The 18056-nt window shown below is 45.1% G+C and overlaps 1 protein-coding gene across 1 annotated transcript in view; it reads left to right on the forward strand.

Annotated features, from left to right (window-relative positions):
- PRICKLE2 (prickle planar cell polarity protein 2) overlaps positions 1 to 18056 on the forward strand; it is a 136309-nt gene that overhangs the window by 14180 nt on the left and 104073 nt on the right. The window contains exon 2 of the mRNA XM_063122057.1: positions 17626 to 17809. Within this exon, the coding sequence (XP_062978127.1) occupies positions 17678 to 17809 (132 nt within the window). The 5' untranslated portion in view covers positions 17626 to 17677. The remainder of the gene's footprint in view (positions 1 to 17625; positions 17810 to 18056) is intronic.

Below are 18056 nucleotides of genomic sequence, written 5' to 3' on the forward strand. Positions count from 1 at the left end.
GTGTAGAAAGGGCCTGAGTAGTATCCAATCTTTGTTTTACTTAGAGTAGTCCCACTAATTTTGGCCTTAGCTAGACCTAAGGTTTATCGCGGGGTCGTCCCTGCCTGCTCCCGGGATATCCTGTGTGTTATTTACATGAATAGGGATGACCCCGGGACGATCTCGGGATAAGCCTTAGGTCTAGCTAAGGCCTTAGAGTGGACTTAATTAAGCCCCATTCATTTCAATGGGTCTACTCTACATAGGACAAACATTGGATACTACCCATCACCACCAATAATACTTACCATGTACCACAGGGTATTATGCAGTCCTGGTTGAGAATTATTTTCTGAATGGCTGCTCTTTATGCGTGCACTGGGATTTGACCATAGATTTTCTCCTGCAAATCCACCCACCAGTTTGCCAAGGGCAAGTCCATGTGGCAGAAAGGATGTCCAGCAGCCCCCATTCCCTCTCACTTGTGCTATGAGTTAGGCTAGGTACAAAACACCCAGAGCCTTTCTCATCTTCTCTTTATCCCAGCGCAGATGAGAGAAATCCTTGTGTCTGCCTCCAGCCTTCTGAGCGTGCAACAGCAAGAGAGGCAAAGTCTTATCTTTCTTATGCTGTGGCTTGGATAAGATAAGGAACAGCAGGCGTCCTCTCTGCTTCTTACCTTCTCAATAGCCCAGGACAAATAATGACAGAAATCCATGCCTCTCCCACAAGCCCTCTGCAAATGCCAGAACACTTTGGAGAGAGGGACGGGGTTAGTGGTATGCACAAATATTTATTCTGTTTATTGAAAACCACCTGAAAACTCTCCCAAAACAGAGGGTGGGTAGTAAGCCAAGCCAATATTTGTCCCTGACCCCGTTGAGCTAAATTCCAGTCCATGTTTTCTCCCCATGCAGAGAGGAGCATGAGAGGACCTTGGGAGTGAGCACACAAGCCTAAGGTTCACTCCAAGTATCTGGGGGCAAAGTATCATCCAAACAGTTGTGCTTCATAACTGTGCTGGGATTTGAACCTAATTCTTCTCATTGCAAGACTCCAATTTTAAGCATATTTTCTTGGAAGCAAGTCCTGCTGATTTCAGTGGAACTTATTTTCCAAGTATTTGTGTTACTAAGTTTTAGCCAAGTGCTCTGTTCGCTACACCAATCCTGGCACCGGCGCTTGGAGAATTCATTTAGAAGTAACTTTGGCTAGAAAGTTAAAGCTAAATTAGATTAAATTAAAATCCTATTGATGGAAGGGGGAAGAGAGAGAGAAGGAGGAGGAGGAGCAGCAGCAGCAGCTGGGGAGGTTGGTTCTGCTGACAAGCCAGGAGGAGACTGCGGTGAGCTACACAGTGCTAAAAGTTGGCACAGCCAAAGAAGTGATTCATTGTCACTTAACAGTTTTGCTTCAGGAAACTCATCATTTTCGCCCACCGGGGGGGGAAGTTTAATTGGCACGCTGTGGCTCCCCAGTTTGGAAAAGTGTCCTTCATATCTCCTCTAAACCTTGGAGCTCCCCGTTTTTGCTCTTCTTTTTCACCTAAACTCTGCATGACCCTCATTTCTAATATTGTTGTTGATGTTGCCTTCCTTTTTCCCATTCAGGTTCTTCAGTAGGGTCTCTGAATCAAGCCCGTTACTCTCATCACATTTTTTATTATTATTGATAATGCAGAGCCCCTGATTTATAAATGCCTCTGGACAGGAAGGCTATTCCTTACTATGAATCATAGGATAATGGAGTTGGAAGGAACCCAATAGATCATCTAGTCCAACTCTTTGCTCCTCCTGGACAGGATATCCTATACCTAAATCATTGCTGATGGCTGCTTGTCCAGTCTTTCCCCATCAGCTCCCTGAGGAAGGAAATCTCACAATTTGCTTGAGCTCTGTGCCCATTGCACACTCATCTGCTTTTATAGTTTGCAAGTATTTATATGATCTGCAACCTTAAATCGTCTTTTTATTTACTTAAGCTATTGCTTGCTGACCTAGGACCTTTAGGGGCAATATTTCACCCTCAGGATTGTGCCCAGGTGAAGATTAAGCACAGGTATTCATCTTGCACGTTCTCTCGCTCTTTTCTTCTCATGCTCAGTATTATTTCCCTGACTAAGGCCATTTCTACACCAGCCCGATGTAGAGGGAGAGAGGGGGTAGGATCTCACGAGATCCTGATTGCGAGATCCTCCCCTAAGTCCACATGCAGGTGTGATATCCTGGGAGGAAGGAGGGTGTCACACCCGCCATTTTTTTTAAAAAAAGCAGCTGAGCGCACATGTGCTCCAACAAAAAGTGAGTTTTTTTTAAAAAAAAAAAGCCCTGACCCCACTCCCCCCTCAACCCCGCTTCCTTCTGGCCCAGTTCCTGCCCTCTACTGCTCTTGGCTACTCACAGGGAGGAGGGAGGAAGCTGGGATGGGTGGCCACACCTCCCACAGTCTCAGGACGATCCCGAGACCACGGGAAGAATCGGAATTTCCCAAGGATTATTTATCCCTGGGAAAACCCACACTCGTCCCTCCCTGCCCTCGGGAGTCCCTGTGCATCATTTGGACGCACAGGGACTCGGCTGTGACCAGCCTGCATTTTGGAGCTGGTGTAGAAATGGCCTAAGGGGACAATCCTATGCATGTTTAGACAGCATGCTGGCTGGGGCATGCTGGGAGTTGTAGGCCTTTTTGCTGTCTAAACATGCATAGGATTTCACCTTCAGTGAGCTAATACCCAGTTCAGTTGTGCACATCTCCTCACAGTTGGGAAGCAGAGGAGGTCCATAGGAGGAGCACAGAAAAGAATGTACAAGCCTGAGGCCCGTTCACAATTTCTACGTATGTACAACCTTGAGGGAGAATTATTATCCAAAAATGTCCCTATTGCCCTTGGTAGATGTCGTGAACAATGACTTTTCTCCCTCAGGAAGGGCAATTCCCCTTTTCTAGATCAGAGAAACTGGTCACAGCAGGGGTTGTTGGGACATGTAATCCCTACCAGGGTCAGTATCAAAGGTAGGTATGGCTGGGCACCTGCCAAGAGCCCACACCCCAGCAGGGGCCCACTGACAAAAGCCCCTGGAATTGCTCCTTTTTTTCAGCATTGCAACCAACTTACTCCGCTCCGGCCCAGACCATGGAAATGGTGAGAACTAGGGATGGGCGTTAAGTAACGTAACTGTTAAAATAACGATGTTCCAAAGTTGGAATGGTTTCAGAAATAACGTGTTCCTTAATAGATCCAATTCCAATATAACATTTAGAGTGTGAGCAAAATGAAATGGTGTGGAATTAGAATTACGAGTAAGGTGGTGAGTGTTAGTGTGTGAGTGTTATTTTTCCTCCCCCCTCCAAAGTCACATGACTCTGATGACATTGATGACTCACTGGAATGTCTTTAACTGGCTTCAGTTACTTCACTTTCCTTGTGTTGTGTCAGTTACAAATGTTCCAAAGACTTACCATTCCTGGCAGAGTTCCTATCTATTAAGTTACTTTCATGGTCTCTCTGTAGAAATAGGAGCAGTAAATGCCACGGCCTACTTGCTCATGGGGTCTCTGCCGGTCAAGCAAGCAAGTGGTAGTTATGATGAGAAAGAGGATGAGGAGCACTAACAATTGGTGATGGTGTGAGAAGGTAGGCTGAGGGAGGAGGTCCATGCCCAGGGGCCTGAAAAAGCTTTAGTTGGTACTGGTCCCTAGGCTTCAAAAATATTTCAAAACTGTCCGTATCTTCCTTTCTCTTCTCCCCCCCCCCACTTCCCACAACTTACACACACACACACACACACACACACACACACACACACACACACACACATTCTTTCAGTTAAATATATCCACGGGCATGGCTAGACGAGGGTTTATCCTGGGGATCGCCCTGGGATCATCCCTGTGCGTCCACATGACGCACAGGGGATCCCAGGGGCAGAGAGGGATGATCCCTCCATTTCTCCACAATATGGCCCTACAGTTTAATGCCAGTTTTTCCCGTGGTCCCCGGGCTCGTCCCAAGACTGTGGGACGTGTGTCCGGGCATCGCGGTTTGTCCCAGCTCCTTGTGAGTAACCATGAGGAGCCAGGACCCGGGCAAGGGACGTGGAGCTCCTCAGGAGCTCTGTGCCCATCAGGGGTGGGGTGGGGTGAGCAGGAGTGGGGGGGGGGTTACACTTCATTTTCGTAGAAGCGCTCCTGCACTCTTTCTCAATTTTAAAAAAAATGGTGGGTGCAAGGTCCTCTTTCTTCCTGGACATTCAGCATATCGCGAGATCCTCCCCTCTCCGCCCTCTACATCAGATACGTCTAGCCATGCCCCGTGTCTTTCTTTATATGTTTTCTTAGAACCTTATTATCCTAGAATTGCTGAGTTTAGGGACTACATTTCCCAGCAAACCCTGCTGTGTCCTGTGGCTCTAATCTAGAAAAAGGGAGTTGTCTTCCCTGAGCAAGAAGAAGGGAAGATAGGCTGGGAAAAAGAGGGGAGAGAGAGGAAGCCTACTGCCCGGAAGCAGGTCTGTGAGGGCTTGTGAAGCCCCAGTGAAGACTCTGAGAGTTGCAGTGGAAGATTGTTTTTAGCAGGTTGGAAACCAAAGTAACACTGGAGTTGTTTGTACTGAAACTGACTGTGTTCAAAAACTGCTGGAAGAGAAAGGCTTTCCCCAACCTGGGCCCCTCCAAATTCTCAGCCAATGACTGTGCTGGCTGGGAATCATAGAAGTTGCAGTCCAGGACAACAGGAAGTCACCTGGTTGGGCATGACTGGCTTAATATATTGTTGGACCTCTTCAAGACTGTAGTTGAACTCGCAAACTCAAGTACATTCAGTTCCTATGTGCTACCTAGTTGTCTGCAAGTGCCCCTGTTTTGCCTACTCCATTAAACCACCCACTCTTTAGCTACATGTCAGTGTGACTGTTGGTGCGCACAGGGATTAGTGCAGAAGTTGCTATCCAGAAGCGCCTTCAGCACAGGCTTTTAATCTTGGTTGCACATGCATGCTACTGATCCAAACATGCATTTAGAACTTACCTCTTTATTCTTACTGTTTGCCATTCCCTTCAATTTAGTCACCAGCCACTCCATCCCAGTTCTCCCTACCCCCTGCCACTTTATTGTGTCACCATGTTCTGCTCACTCAGCTGCTTCTCCAAGACTCACATTGCATCAAGAAACAAAGCTTTGCATAAATCAGGAAATGTGAAATGGCAATGAAGTGCTATGACAAACTTGATTTTTTTTCCGGGCACATGGAAGCATTCAAATATGCTGTTAGCTTGGAACCATCAGTTCCATTTCAGCAGCTAGCCAGCCCAGCCTCTTCCATGCATGATGAGGTCAAAGGCTTATGGCATCAGATGCACAAGGGGTATAGAATCATAGAATAGTTGAGTTGGAAGGGGCCTATAAGGCTGTCAAGTCGAACCCCCTGCTCAATGCAGGAATCCACATTGAAGCATATCTGTCAGGTAGCAGTCTAGCTGCTTCTTGAATGCCTCTACTGTATAGGGTGGCCCCCTGGAGCTGAAAGGGTCAGTCATGATTCACCAGCGAGTTCTGTTCCATCAACAATTGGCAGCTAGTGAAGATGGCTAAAGGAAAGCAAGAGACTAGTTCTGATAGCTATGTGTTACCTCCAGCAGCAGAGACACTAAACTGTGTTTGTCTCACAATTAGGCCTGAAGCTGAGGCCTTAGCTAGACCTAAGGTTTATCCCGGGATTGTCCCGGGGTCATCCCTCTTCATGTAAATGATACACAGGGGATCCCGGGAGCAGGCAGGGACAACCCTGGGACGATCCCAGGATAAACCTTAGGTCTAGCTGAGGCCTGAGTTTCAGTGGATCTAGATAATCCACCTCATCCAGGAACACCTGGAGTTCAGATACTCCCACCAGGTTTGAGTACCTTGCCCAAGAAAAGAATGTTGGAGACTGACTGGAAATTATCGGATACGGTGTGGTTTGGGGTGGTGGGTTCTAACAGAGAACACTGCCACCTCTTTTAGGCACAATGAGATCACTGCCACACCCACTTATAGAGAGCCATTGACTGCTATCTTTACTCACTGTGCCAGTCTTCACCTCCCCAGCAATTTTTATAAGGGAGGAAGGACAAGTGTCGAGCACATCTGTGACAGTGTGTTCTAGTGTAGGTTTTGTTACTATTGGTTGCTGGCCAGGCTTTGCTTACTCTAGGATGTGTTGATACCTGGCTCCTACTATACAGACTTTCCTGATATCAATCACCCTGCCCATTTCGCAGCCTAAACATGTGTGTAGGCCACCATCGTCTTAAAAACCTTTTTAAAAATACTTAAGAATGTCTGGAATCACTTTTAGACCTGAAGCTGGCCTGTATACTGAAAAATGGGGAATTTGATTGGGGGGGGGGGAATCCAAGTGGTGGTGGTGGTGGTAGTGGTGGTATTATTATTATTATTATTATTATTATTATTATTATTATTATTTCAAAATAAGTTTATTGCCAAAATTCTCACAGCAAATTACATAGTAAAAGCAAAACCAATAAAACCAATGCTAAAACTAATTACAAAACACATTAAAAAGTATTGCTTTAAAAGCAGCAACAAAACTTCAGCATTTAAAAGAAATAAATGAGCAGCTCAAAATATAGAGAAGATGAAGTTAAAATGTAGCATTAAACATATTAAAAATAAAGCAATCAGCACTTAAAAATACCTGGGAGAATAAAAAGATCTTTGCCTGGTGCTGAAAAGTCAACAAACTAAGTACCAGGAAGATCTCTTTAGGGAGAGCATTCCACAAGTTGGAGGCCAGTACAGAAAAAGTTCCACCCATGAGCAGCTACTCACCGGATTTCAGTGTGTGGCAGCACTTGGAGTAGGGCCTCAGGTGATGATCTCAGGGCACAGGCAAGAACATATGGGAAGAGAATAGTTTTAATAATGCATAGCTTTAATAATGCATTAATGCTGATACTTTCTATTCACATTAAACTGTTTTATCATTGCTATCTTATATTATATCTTTGCATTTGATTATTTTTTGATTTTTGTATGCTGCTCTCAGTCTTTTTGTACTGAACAGCAGGATATAAATATAAGAAATAAATAAAAACATTATCAAGAGAGGTCCCTGTGAGATCTCTCTTTTTGCAATAGCATAAATCTGGGGTAACTAGCTGTTCCATTTTTATGAAGTTTATCCTAACTAACTTAGGATTTTAAAGAGCTCTGATGTGATCTAGTGGCTCAGATTTTTCAGATATTATTAAGATAATCTACTGAACAGCTGAGCAAGCTACATCAAAGTCAAGCACTTTGGTCATTGGCTTAATTCTTTTGCACAGTGATCAGGGCTAAACGTTCAAACACTGACTTTGGGCAGTTTGAGTTAATATTAAAGAAACCCCAATAAATTACTGCAACAAAGGCAAATTTGCAAGCGGGGGGGAATAAGACCAAAAGCCGGGTCCTGTTTTGTGGATGCAGAACCTATGGTGAAAGTCAAATGGATCCCACTGTTTGGCTCCCTTCTAGCACTTCAAAATCCTGAAATTTATATTGATTACTGAAGAATTTAACATTCCAGCCTCACGCATACTCATGTACACACAAAATGCCACCACAACCAGTACTGTTTTATTTTCTGCACTAGATCTGGTAACAGCAATGTCCTGAGCAGGTAAACAAAAGAAGTGTTTGATTGACAGAGGTATTAATTTCTCCGAGGTCCCTTTGTTTATAAAATGCCCCTTCTGAATGTATGACTTTGCTGAATTCTCAAGCTCTAACTGTGCCGAATGAACGTTAGCTTTACAAGAACCTTCGGCTGCTACTGCCTCTTGGAGACACGTTCGGTGAGAAATGTGTCTCCAAGAGGAGAATTCAATCCAATTACAAACCCAAAGCGAATTCTTGGAAACAACCACTAGATATTTTACAGCGAGAAACTGAAAGATCAGCATGGCTTTCTAGTTGGTACCGAAAATATGGATACTGTTTTCACTAATAGCCCTGGAGTCCTGTGCAATCGGGGGCGGGAACATGGGAGTTGAGGTTTTCTAAAGAGCTCCACAGATAAAAGACCTATTAATCAAAGAGCAAATATTGTTATAAGTTGTGCTTCGGTCTGGGCATATCAAATTAATGGGTTCCCCCATCACCACCACCCTCTTGTATTTTTGTAACAGCATGCCTCTCTCTACCTGCTCTTTGCTGTTATTCTTTATATGGTAATGCATTTGACACGCTGGCCAAGAATCATGAGTTTTTCCAGACATGTACATTCTTCTATCATATGTTCCATTGGCTAAACACTATCTTTGCTGCATAACATAACAGTAAGTGCATTGTCAGTTCTTCTTTCCCTTTTCCCCTCTCTTTCCCCTTCCATTATGAAAAATATAAGGATGATTGTGAATGATATTCTGTGTAGTAGTTGCTAGCTGTTCCGGAGATATGGTTCCAAATGTGTTTATGGCAGAGATCTTGATCCAGCAAACTGGTTGGGTTCCCATTTTCGAAACAGGGGCTTTACCCTGCGACATACTCTTTGTTTTTGTTTTGTTTAAAACATGCACACACAGAGAGCTCTAATGAAGGTATGTTAATTAGTGGGTTTTTTTTCACATTTATAGTTTTCCCTTCCTCATGGCAGGGCCGATGAGAGGGGGGAAAGCCGGTTCAAATTACCGTGGCCCAGTGGTCCGGAAGGGGCCCTGGGGCCCGACTATGTTGCATAGCTAGGAGGGGCCCAGAAGTGCTTGGGGGTCAGGAGCAGGAATGAGGGGGGAAGAGCTGGCCAAGGGTCCCGCCCTGCCCGAGTGCCATGGGACTTGCAGCACATCTCTCACCATGGAGGGTGTCCCTCGCCAGCTAGCCAGCCAGGCCATGTGGCCCGGGGGAGGCTTCATCAAGGGCCAGGGTTGGAGAGTGGGCAGCCAAGCAGGCCTGCCCAAAGCAGGGGGAGCGAGTGGCACTAGCAGGCCTTCCGACAGTGTGGGGTGGGGTGGTGCCTGGGCCTCGGGCGGTCTTTTTCCTCTGGGAGCCCTCCTGCTGTTTGGGATGGCAGCTTCCTGCCCACTGGCCATGCTGAGGCCTGAACCCGCTCTCAGCGGCCCTGGAGTTCATGGTAGTAACCATAGGATGTTCTCCATTAATTTACTCCAACAATAATCATATGAGGTAGGAGAAAGTTGTTGCCCCTTTTACACTATAGCTAAGCAAGGGCCGGATCTACACTAGTCTTATACCGTTGCTAGTGTCCCTTTCTAAAGTGGTTCTCTGTATCGGTTCTCTGTATCACGGGGCACACTAGCGTGACTTACGTTTAGCTGTAACTAGGGTGACCATATGAAAAGGAGGACAGGGCTCCTGTATCTTTAACAGTTGCAGAGAAAAGGGAATTTCAGCAGGTGTCATTCATATGTATAGAGAACCTGGTGAAATTTCCTCTTCATCACCAGTTAAAGCTGCAGGAGCTATACTAGAGTGACCAGATTTAAAAGAGGGCAGGGCACCTGCAGCTTTAACTGATGTGATGAAGAGGAAATTTCACCAGGTTCTCCATATATACAAATGACACCTGCTGAAATTCCCTTTTCTATGCAACTGTTAAAGATACAGGAGCCCTGTCCTCCTTTTCATATATATGGTCACCCTACAGGCTGTAACGTTACTGCAGGGCACATTGTTAAATCCTTTTGTTGTTCTCCCTCCCTCTGAGCATAGCAGAGTTGCTGGGCTTGCTCCACCCACTGCCTGCCTCATTCCTAGCCAGCAGTGCAGGGCAATAGTCATAAGCACACACACAACCCCCCTCCCAAAATATCTTAATGCAGGTCCCAGGGCCTGAGTGCATAGGAGCCAGCCACTTTGCTGAAGCTAAGCAGGGTTGGGTCTGGTCAGGGTTTGGATGGGAGACCAAATTAAAAAGTTTTAGCAGCAGCCGCATTTAAGCCCTGCTGGTCATGAGTTTTGGACTGGGACCAAGAGACCCTTGTTAATTTTCCTGCACGGACCTACAGAGATCCTTTGAGCGCTCCTCAGCTCCTTTGCAAAGAGGGGGGAAATGTTAAAAAAAAATCATAAAAAATCAACCAATGACCCAATTTGATTCAAATTTTAAGGCAGGATGCATGGGAGTACTTCACAATAAAAGCAGATTCTAAGGTGGAAAACTTCTGAGTTCTTTGCATGCAATTGTCAGTGATTGCACAGGATAACGCTGGTGTGATTTATCTGCTGTAGCAGATAAGATAGCAAACGGGGCGAAGGAAGGAGAACAGGAAGTAGGCGGAGCAAACCCAGCAGCTCTGGGTTGGGAGAGGAAAATTACCGGTAGAACGAGGCACATGAATCTGTAGCCACGCTGGAACTAAGAAATAGAACCTGTAAGTACAACTCATTTACAACGTTGGAGACCCAGGGTCACGTGACGCTGTGCGTCACAGTAACCCATTCAAAACGTTAGAATAACACCAGTGTAGATTCCCACAAGGATTTGAACCTCAACCCAAGTTCCATATGCTTTCCACTACATTGAATATGCCCCCTACATGTTCATTTTTCTCATTCCAGTGCAAGATTCCATCTCTACAGCAAGAGAGTTAAATTGTAGGAATTTAAGCAAATTAAGGACATCCTGTTATCTCAAATTTCTCATTGACTCAGGAACAGGTCCAAAGTTAATAAGATTTTTTTTTTAATTCAAAATCCCCTTTGGGAAGGAGGGTATTTGGCTGGCTCATAGTTAAACTGCTGGAAGAGAAGCCATACCTTAGATTAACCCAAAGTGATCTCACCTTAAACAAGACAGGCTGCGTGAGGCAAGGATGAATCTTCTTGCCCAAATGAATGGTTCAGCTAGGTTAGGTGCCACATTGTACCCATCCACCAACCCATGTCAGTGTCTTCTCCTATGTTGATTTGGAGGCACAAGTTTAACAACCCCCAAAGCAAAGCAGCCCTCTGCTTTGTACGTTTTACATGTTGGATCTGAGAAAGGTAGAAAAAAAGTCTCACAACCTAACAGTGTCTCTAAAGACAGTTAAGATATTAGAAATGTTATGTCTGCCCCTGCTCTGGGTAGCCTTAGGCCATTCACTCCTAGGCCGTAGCTAGACCTAAGGTTTATCCCAGGATTGTCCTGGGGTCAAACCTGTTCATCTAAGTGCCACACAGGGCATCCAGCGCTCAGGCAGGGACGAACCTGGGATGATCCTGGGATAAACCTTAGGTCTAGCTACGGCCCTAGTCTCAGATCTCCATCTGTGACAATGCTGATGTTGATATTGGCTTACTTACCAGGTTATAGCAATGATGGTGCAGCTCGTGCAAAATGCAGCGGCCAGATTGATTTCGGGAACCAGAAGGTTTGACCATATAACACCTGCTCTGGTCCGCTTGCACTGGCTGCCTGTATGTTTCCGAGCCCACTGCAGAGGCCACCAGTGAGGGAGGAAGCAGCAGCCAGGCACCTCTCCACCGTGCCTGGGTCCAGCTCCAGCTGAGAGCCCCCTCCCTCCTGCTACCAACTGTCACTGCAGAGGCCACCAGTGAGGGAGGAAGCAGCAGCCAGGCATCTCTCCACCATGCCTGGGTCCAGCTCCAGCTGAGAGCCCCCTCCCTCCTGCTACCAACTGTCACTGCAGAGGCCACCAGTGAGGGAGGAAGCAGCAGCCAGGCATCTCTCCACCATGCCTGGGTCCAGCTCCAGCTGAGAGCCCCCTCCCTCCTGCTACCAACTGTCTCTGCAGAGGCCACCAGTGAGGGAGGAAGCAGCAGCCAGGCACCTCTCCACCGTGCCTGGGTCCAGCTCCAGCTGAGAGCCCCCTCCCTCCTGCTGTCCCCTGTAACTGCTGAACTTTCCAACTAAGATTGTAGTGCCTGAATTTGCTTTCCTTTTCCCCCTCCTCCTCCTCCCTCCCAATCCCCTTTCCTTTTGTGTCATGTCTTTTAGATTGTAAGCCTGTGGGCAGGGACTGTCAAGAAATACTTTTGTAAGCCGCCATGAGAGCCTTTTTTGGCTGAATGGCGGCATAAAAATACTTAAATAAATAAATAAATAAATAAATAAATAAATTCAAGGTGCTGGTTTTGACCTATAAAGCCTTACACGGCTTGGGACCACAATACCTGATGGAACGCCTCTCCCAACGTGAATATACCCAGTCACTACGTTCAACATCTAAGGTCCTCCTCCAGGTGCCTACTCTGAGAGACGCTCAGAGTGTGGCAACGAGGGATAGGGCCTTTTCGGTGGTGACCCCCAGACTATGGAATGATCTCCCTGATGAGGCTCGCCTGGCACCAACGCTGCTATCTTTCCGGCACCAGGTTAAGACTTTCCTCTTTGCCCAGGCATATGGCGGCACATCCTAATCACCCACATGTTTAGTTTTTAATAGGTTTTTAATGCTTTATGTGTGTATGTTCTTTGTTTTAGAGTTTTAAACTTTGTATACTTGTTTTTATCTCAATTTTTAGAATTTCTGTAAACCGCCCAGAGAGCCCTGGCTATGGGAGTGGTATATAAGTGTAATAAATAAATAAATAAATAAATAAATAAATAAATAAATAAAATGGTACCTTATAGGGTTCTAGGAAAGAAACCAAAGTAATTGCTTCAAGTCATTGACCGGTTTTGCACTATCGCAATGGGGGATATAAGCCACGGTGGTTTATTTCCTCTGCTGTGTGTGCTGCTGCTCACGTTCCCAGGGGAATTGCTTAATTATCCTCACCGGCGCAGTTTCTGGTGTCATGTGAACCTGACAAAGGTGGCTTTTGTTATGGTTAACCCATTGCCTTTTTTAGGGTTCCGGGGTGGCTTGTTAACCACCACAACAAGCCACCTTCACTGGACTTACATGACACAGCAAGCTACACCAGCAAGGATAATTAAGCAAATCCCCCAGGAATATGACCAGTATACAGGAAATAACCCACTTATGTCTTACTTTCTACACCTCGAACAGGCCCTTTGTGCTTCAGGTTGGGCCAAAGAGACATGATAAGGGTTCTGTTAGCATATTGGCCATCTGAGTGTCTAACATTTTCCTTGCCTGAGCTGAACTGGCATTAGAGACTCCAAGGCTTGTCTGCAGTACATTCAGTAGGCCTGGAGTAAAATTCTATTGCCTGGAATTGATCCAGATTTTATGGCTGCCATGACAGTAAGCACTGGGTTCTTCAGAAGCCAGTGCTTACATCCTATCGAAAGATGGGATGTGAATTATTGTGACAGACAGATAGACAGATAATACTGGGATAATCTTTATGGAAACAAGGAAGACTGTGTTAAAAGGGTCATAGATTTAACAAAAGTTAGACTGCTAGACAGACTCAGTAGGAGGCAAGAAAAGCTAAAACAATGTTCTCTCATGCAGGAAATGTGTTCTCTTAAGACTTAAACACAGGTATTCCACTGGGACAATCCTATTTGATCACTGAAGCATTCTACAAAATGGAGTGCTCTGTGACCAGGAACTCCTTGCTCACAAAGGGTCTCTTTTTCCATGATGCTGATGCATGGAAGTTGCTGCAACATTACTTCTTCCTGCACCACCAGAGTAGCATGAGAAAACCTGGAGCCCATGCAGTGGCATCACCACATGCCGGTGTTGCCTCTCCTGGAAACTGGAGCAGCAGTTCTCCAAAATGTCCAAGAGTACCTCTCATGTTACTCTGGGAATCCGGGAAGTAGTAGCTGTGCTGAAGTAACTCCCAAATGACAAGGGCAATGCACGAAAGGGCCCGGAGACCACTGGTTATACTGATGTGGGTGGCATTTGCGCTGTGCAATAAATCCACCAACCTTGCGTCCCTATCCAGCTTGGTTTTTCTCTGAAAAAATTGCTGTTGTTTTCTTTTCCACTTTGCCTCCTGGTACCGCAATATATTTTATGACTTCCCTAAGCTTTAAATATTTTTGCTGCTCACTGACATATTCTGCAGGGATCCATATGATTAATAATCCTGGGAATGACGGTTAGTGAAATAGCACTAAGCTCCATGAGAATACCCATTTTTCAAACACTAAATCTCTGCTCCTCTAACCACCAATCTCTTGAGTAGTTGGCCGTGGCTAGGACAGGGCTGCTGCAGAGTTGGTGGTGGCTTGAGGACAGATGATAGTTGATGGATGCATGTGGAGGTTAACAAATTGCCTGGCAAGTTGAGCTGCTCAACATTATTTCACAAACAGAGATGGGAATTACAGTTGAACCCCTTGCTACAGCAAAAAGTGTAGGGCCGTCGTACAGTAGCTGATTAATTAAAGTATTCATATGAAATTGTGATCTGATTGTTTTTCAAGGGTAACAGCCAGAGGCCGTGCTGAAGCTCTTTGACTAGCTAGATGCAAACCAGACACCCAGCTTGTATTTGCATCTGTGTGTATTTTAAATCTGATGAAAAGCAGGAAATGGGGAAACTTGGCAATGCTCCCCAGTTTGACTTAGCAAAGCCTTTTGGCTTGGTGCATATTTGTGTTCTGTGGGCTGCAGGCAAGCTTAGATTCATATGCAATCGAATTCAGTTTACTCTTGGGCCATGTGAAGCGATGGATAAAATGAATTGAGAAAGTTTGCATGGCGGGGTTTGCAGGAGAAGAAGAATGCTTGCAACCTTCCTGAAGAATAATACTCAACTGGTACAATCATATATGGTATGAAAGCAGGGGACCTGGAAGCCCCCCTCCCAATCCGAAATGTACAGGGACTGGCTGGCTGTTAGCTGAAGGGTCAATGGAAAGGGAGTCCACATGTGGTTTTATCTCCTACAAAACTAGGGATGCATGTGAATATTCTTTCTGTTTGCAGATCACGCAAGCATGTCCTATTTGCAGTCCCATATATGAACATGAGTGGGAGTGCTTTTTTCAAGAAATGTTAGCTAATTCCCAAATCTGTGATTGTGTTAAAAACACACACCATATTTTTCATAATTGTGCATTTTGAAATACTTTTTTTAAAAAAATGCATTTTCAGCCTTAGTCAATAGGACAGAAGTGCTCAGTTTTGAAAAATATGTACATAAATGCACCCTTTTCCCATTCAAAACCTGCACTTTCCCCACTCGAACAAGCTGAAAAACAAGTAGGAAACTAAAATGTGGTTCAAAGAGATTTTCAGAGAATTTAGGCTAGGGTGGCCATATGAAAAGGAGGACAGGGCTCCTGTATCTTTAACAGTTGTATTGAAAAGGGAATTTCAGCAGGTGTCATTTGTATATATGGAGAACCTGGTGAAATTCCCTCTTCATCACACTAGTTAAAGCTACAGGTGCCCTGCCCTCTTTTAAATGTGGTCACTCTAGTATAGCTCCTGCACTTTAACTGTTGTGATGAGGAGGAAATTTCACCAGGTTCCCCATATATACAAATGATACCTGCTGAAATTCCCTTCTCTATGCAACTGTTAAAGATACAGGAGCCCTGTCCTCCTTTTCATATGGTCACCCTAATTTAGGCAATCTCGAAAATAGCTGGAGAATGCTAGGAATTGTAAGACTTTGTTCTGTCTCAACATGCATAGGATTGACCCTTAATTGATAGTATGCTTTGAGGTGGACTCCCGCATTGAGCAGGGGTTGGACTCCATGGCCTTATAGGCCCCTTCCAACTCTACGATTCTATGATTCCACGTTTAATCGAGATTAACACTGTAATCTACACACACTTACTTGGGAGTAAGTCCCATTGAATACACTGCTAAAAATAAAAAAAGAACTGACTAAAATGGTGCCCTGACTAATCTGGCGGCAGATTAAAAAAATATTTCCATCTTTTAAATAGTTTGTTAAATACTATTTGCTTTACAAGTACTTACAGCAACTGCAGATGGCAAGCTCCATCAGAGGCTTTAGCTAGACCTAAGGTTTATCCCGGGATCATCCCGGGGTCATCCCTGTTCATGTAAATGACACAAAGGGGATCCCGGGAGCAGGCAGGGACGACCCCGGATAAACCTTAGGTCTAGCTAAGGCTTTAATATGAGCAGTATCCCCTTTTCCTTCACATTGAGATGTGGCTTGCTATGATGTTATCTAAAAACAAAGGAAGTGTACTTTTGTGTGGTTTTTTTCTCTCAAAATGATTGCTTTTCCTCATATGCAAGTTTAATTGATTGATCAATTTGCAAAATCTCATATACCCTGTTTCTTCGATTCTCAGACACACTTTTTTCCCCATATAAACATCTCTAAAAATGGGGTGCGTCTTAGAATCACGGGCGTGTATTAGGTGTTTTTTTTTTCTGTTGGTGGTACTGAAATTAGTGTGCGTCTTACAATCGAAGAAATACGGTATGATTTATGGACCAAGGTATCTTTAACTGCATGACAGGCAGCCTTAATTCTGTGTTGTGTTACAGGATACCCTGGCAGTACAGGACTAGAAGCATTATCATTTCAACATTATACATTAGGGAGGGGGCGGAGGAGTCATTTTGTTGCTATTATTGTTATAAAAAAAAATCAAAAGTTAGAAATTTTCATCAAGCTCCTGCAAATCAGCCCAAGATCTGCTAGTAGATCCTAATCTATTTTCTTTACCCCCTTACTGTATGCTTCCCTCCTTTCCTTCAGCCGGGCCTGTTCACACCACACTTTTGGAACGATTTCCCCTCCTTTTTGGTTAGGTTGTGTTCTGCTGTCTCCTTTCGCCACATCTCTTTCCATAAGAACTATGCTGAATAGTCCTATCTGTCAAGCGGGCTTCTAAAAAGGTGTGTGAGGGGTAGGTGGGGGGAGAGAGGAACAGCAGAATATGTGACACACATCGTCGCTCCAGTGAGCCATGGAGCCAAGTGCTGAAAGGAGACCCTTGTTATCCCTGGCAAATGTCTTTCTTCTCCTTGAAATACCTTAACTGGAGATTGAATTTGTGGCCTCCCATATGCAAAGTCTACATGCTGCCTCTGAGCTACGGCCCCCTCCTCGTAAAGCAGGCGCAAGTGATAATCTTACATCAAGGCAACTGTTGCCAGTGTGTGACTTTCATCGCTTCCTCTAATTTTACACAACCATATTTATGATGTTCTGTCATTGTAATGGAATTTGCTATGCTAAGCTTTCTGTTTACGTTGACATTTAGCATACTCTGTGTGTCAGCTCTTCAGTTTGCTGATTTCGACATGCTGATGAACTGGCGCTGTGTGCATATTTATGGACGCTGTCAAAGGAGAGGGAAGTGAAGAGGTCTATCCCAGATCGTCTATCAAATGCGTTTGACCCTTCAATCCCCATGGCTGGCTCAACATGGATGGTCTGGTGTTCGTTATGTTCCCACCCACCCACCCCTGTTGAAAAATTATGTCTGGATTTAGCAAAATGCTGTGGGGTGCTTTGGCATGTTGTCAAGGACAGGTTGCTGTTTGCATTTAGACATTGTACTCCACTTACCCCATTCAGGCTTATTGCAGACAGCTGCTTTATCCAAGACAAAAAAAAATAAGCAAGCGCCCTCCCTCCTCCCACCCAAAACTGGTAACCATTTCCCATGGATAGTAATCAGGGCTCCAACTCATTCAATCCGTTGTCTTATGCTAGACACAATGGGTTTGCACCAGTGTTATCCAGCTTCTGTCGATTGGTAAAATCGTACTCATACCAGCAACGCCGGAGTATGACCTTTTGTTTCTCTGCTTTCCCCCCTTCCCTTTCCAGGAAGATTTGTCGCCACTGTAAGTGTCCACAGGCAGAGCACTTTGAAAGGGTGATGCCTTTGGAAATGGAGAAGACCGTAACCAAGTTGATGTTTGACTTCCAGCGGAATTCGACTTCTGACGATGATTCGGGTTGTGCCTTGGAAGAATATGCCTGGGTTCCTCCCGGGCTGAAACCGGAACAAGTACGTTTCATTGTCGCTTGCAGTTGGCATACATTATGATACATGCAAATTGTAAGATCTCACCCTCATCCATGGTAACGGTTTACTTTCAATTATCTCAGAAGAGGTCAGGGGGTCAGAGGGAAATGGGGCGCTCTTAGTCATGACAACACAACTGACATGAAAAACAACAATTAAACGTTGCTCCTCATCCAAGCACTTTCATAAGCACCAGGCAAAGCCGTCCTGGGCTTCAGCCTAATGTGTT

This window comes from Elgaria multicarinata, chromosome 3 (genome assembly GCF_023053635.1).
Source record: "Elgaria multicarinata webbii isolate HBS135686 ecotype San Diego chromosome 3, rElgMul1.1.pri, whole genome shotgun sequence".
NCBI classification, from domain to species: Eukaryota; Metazoa; Chordata; class Lepidosauria; order Squamata; family Anguidae; genus Elgaria; species Elgaria multicarinata.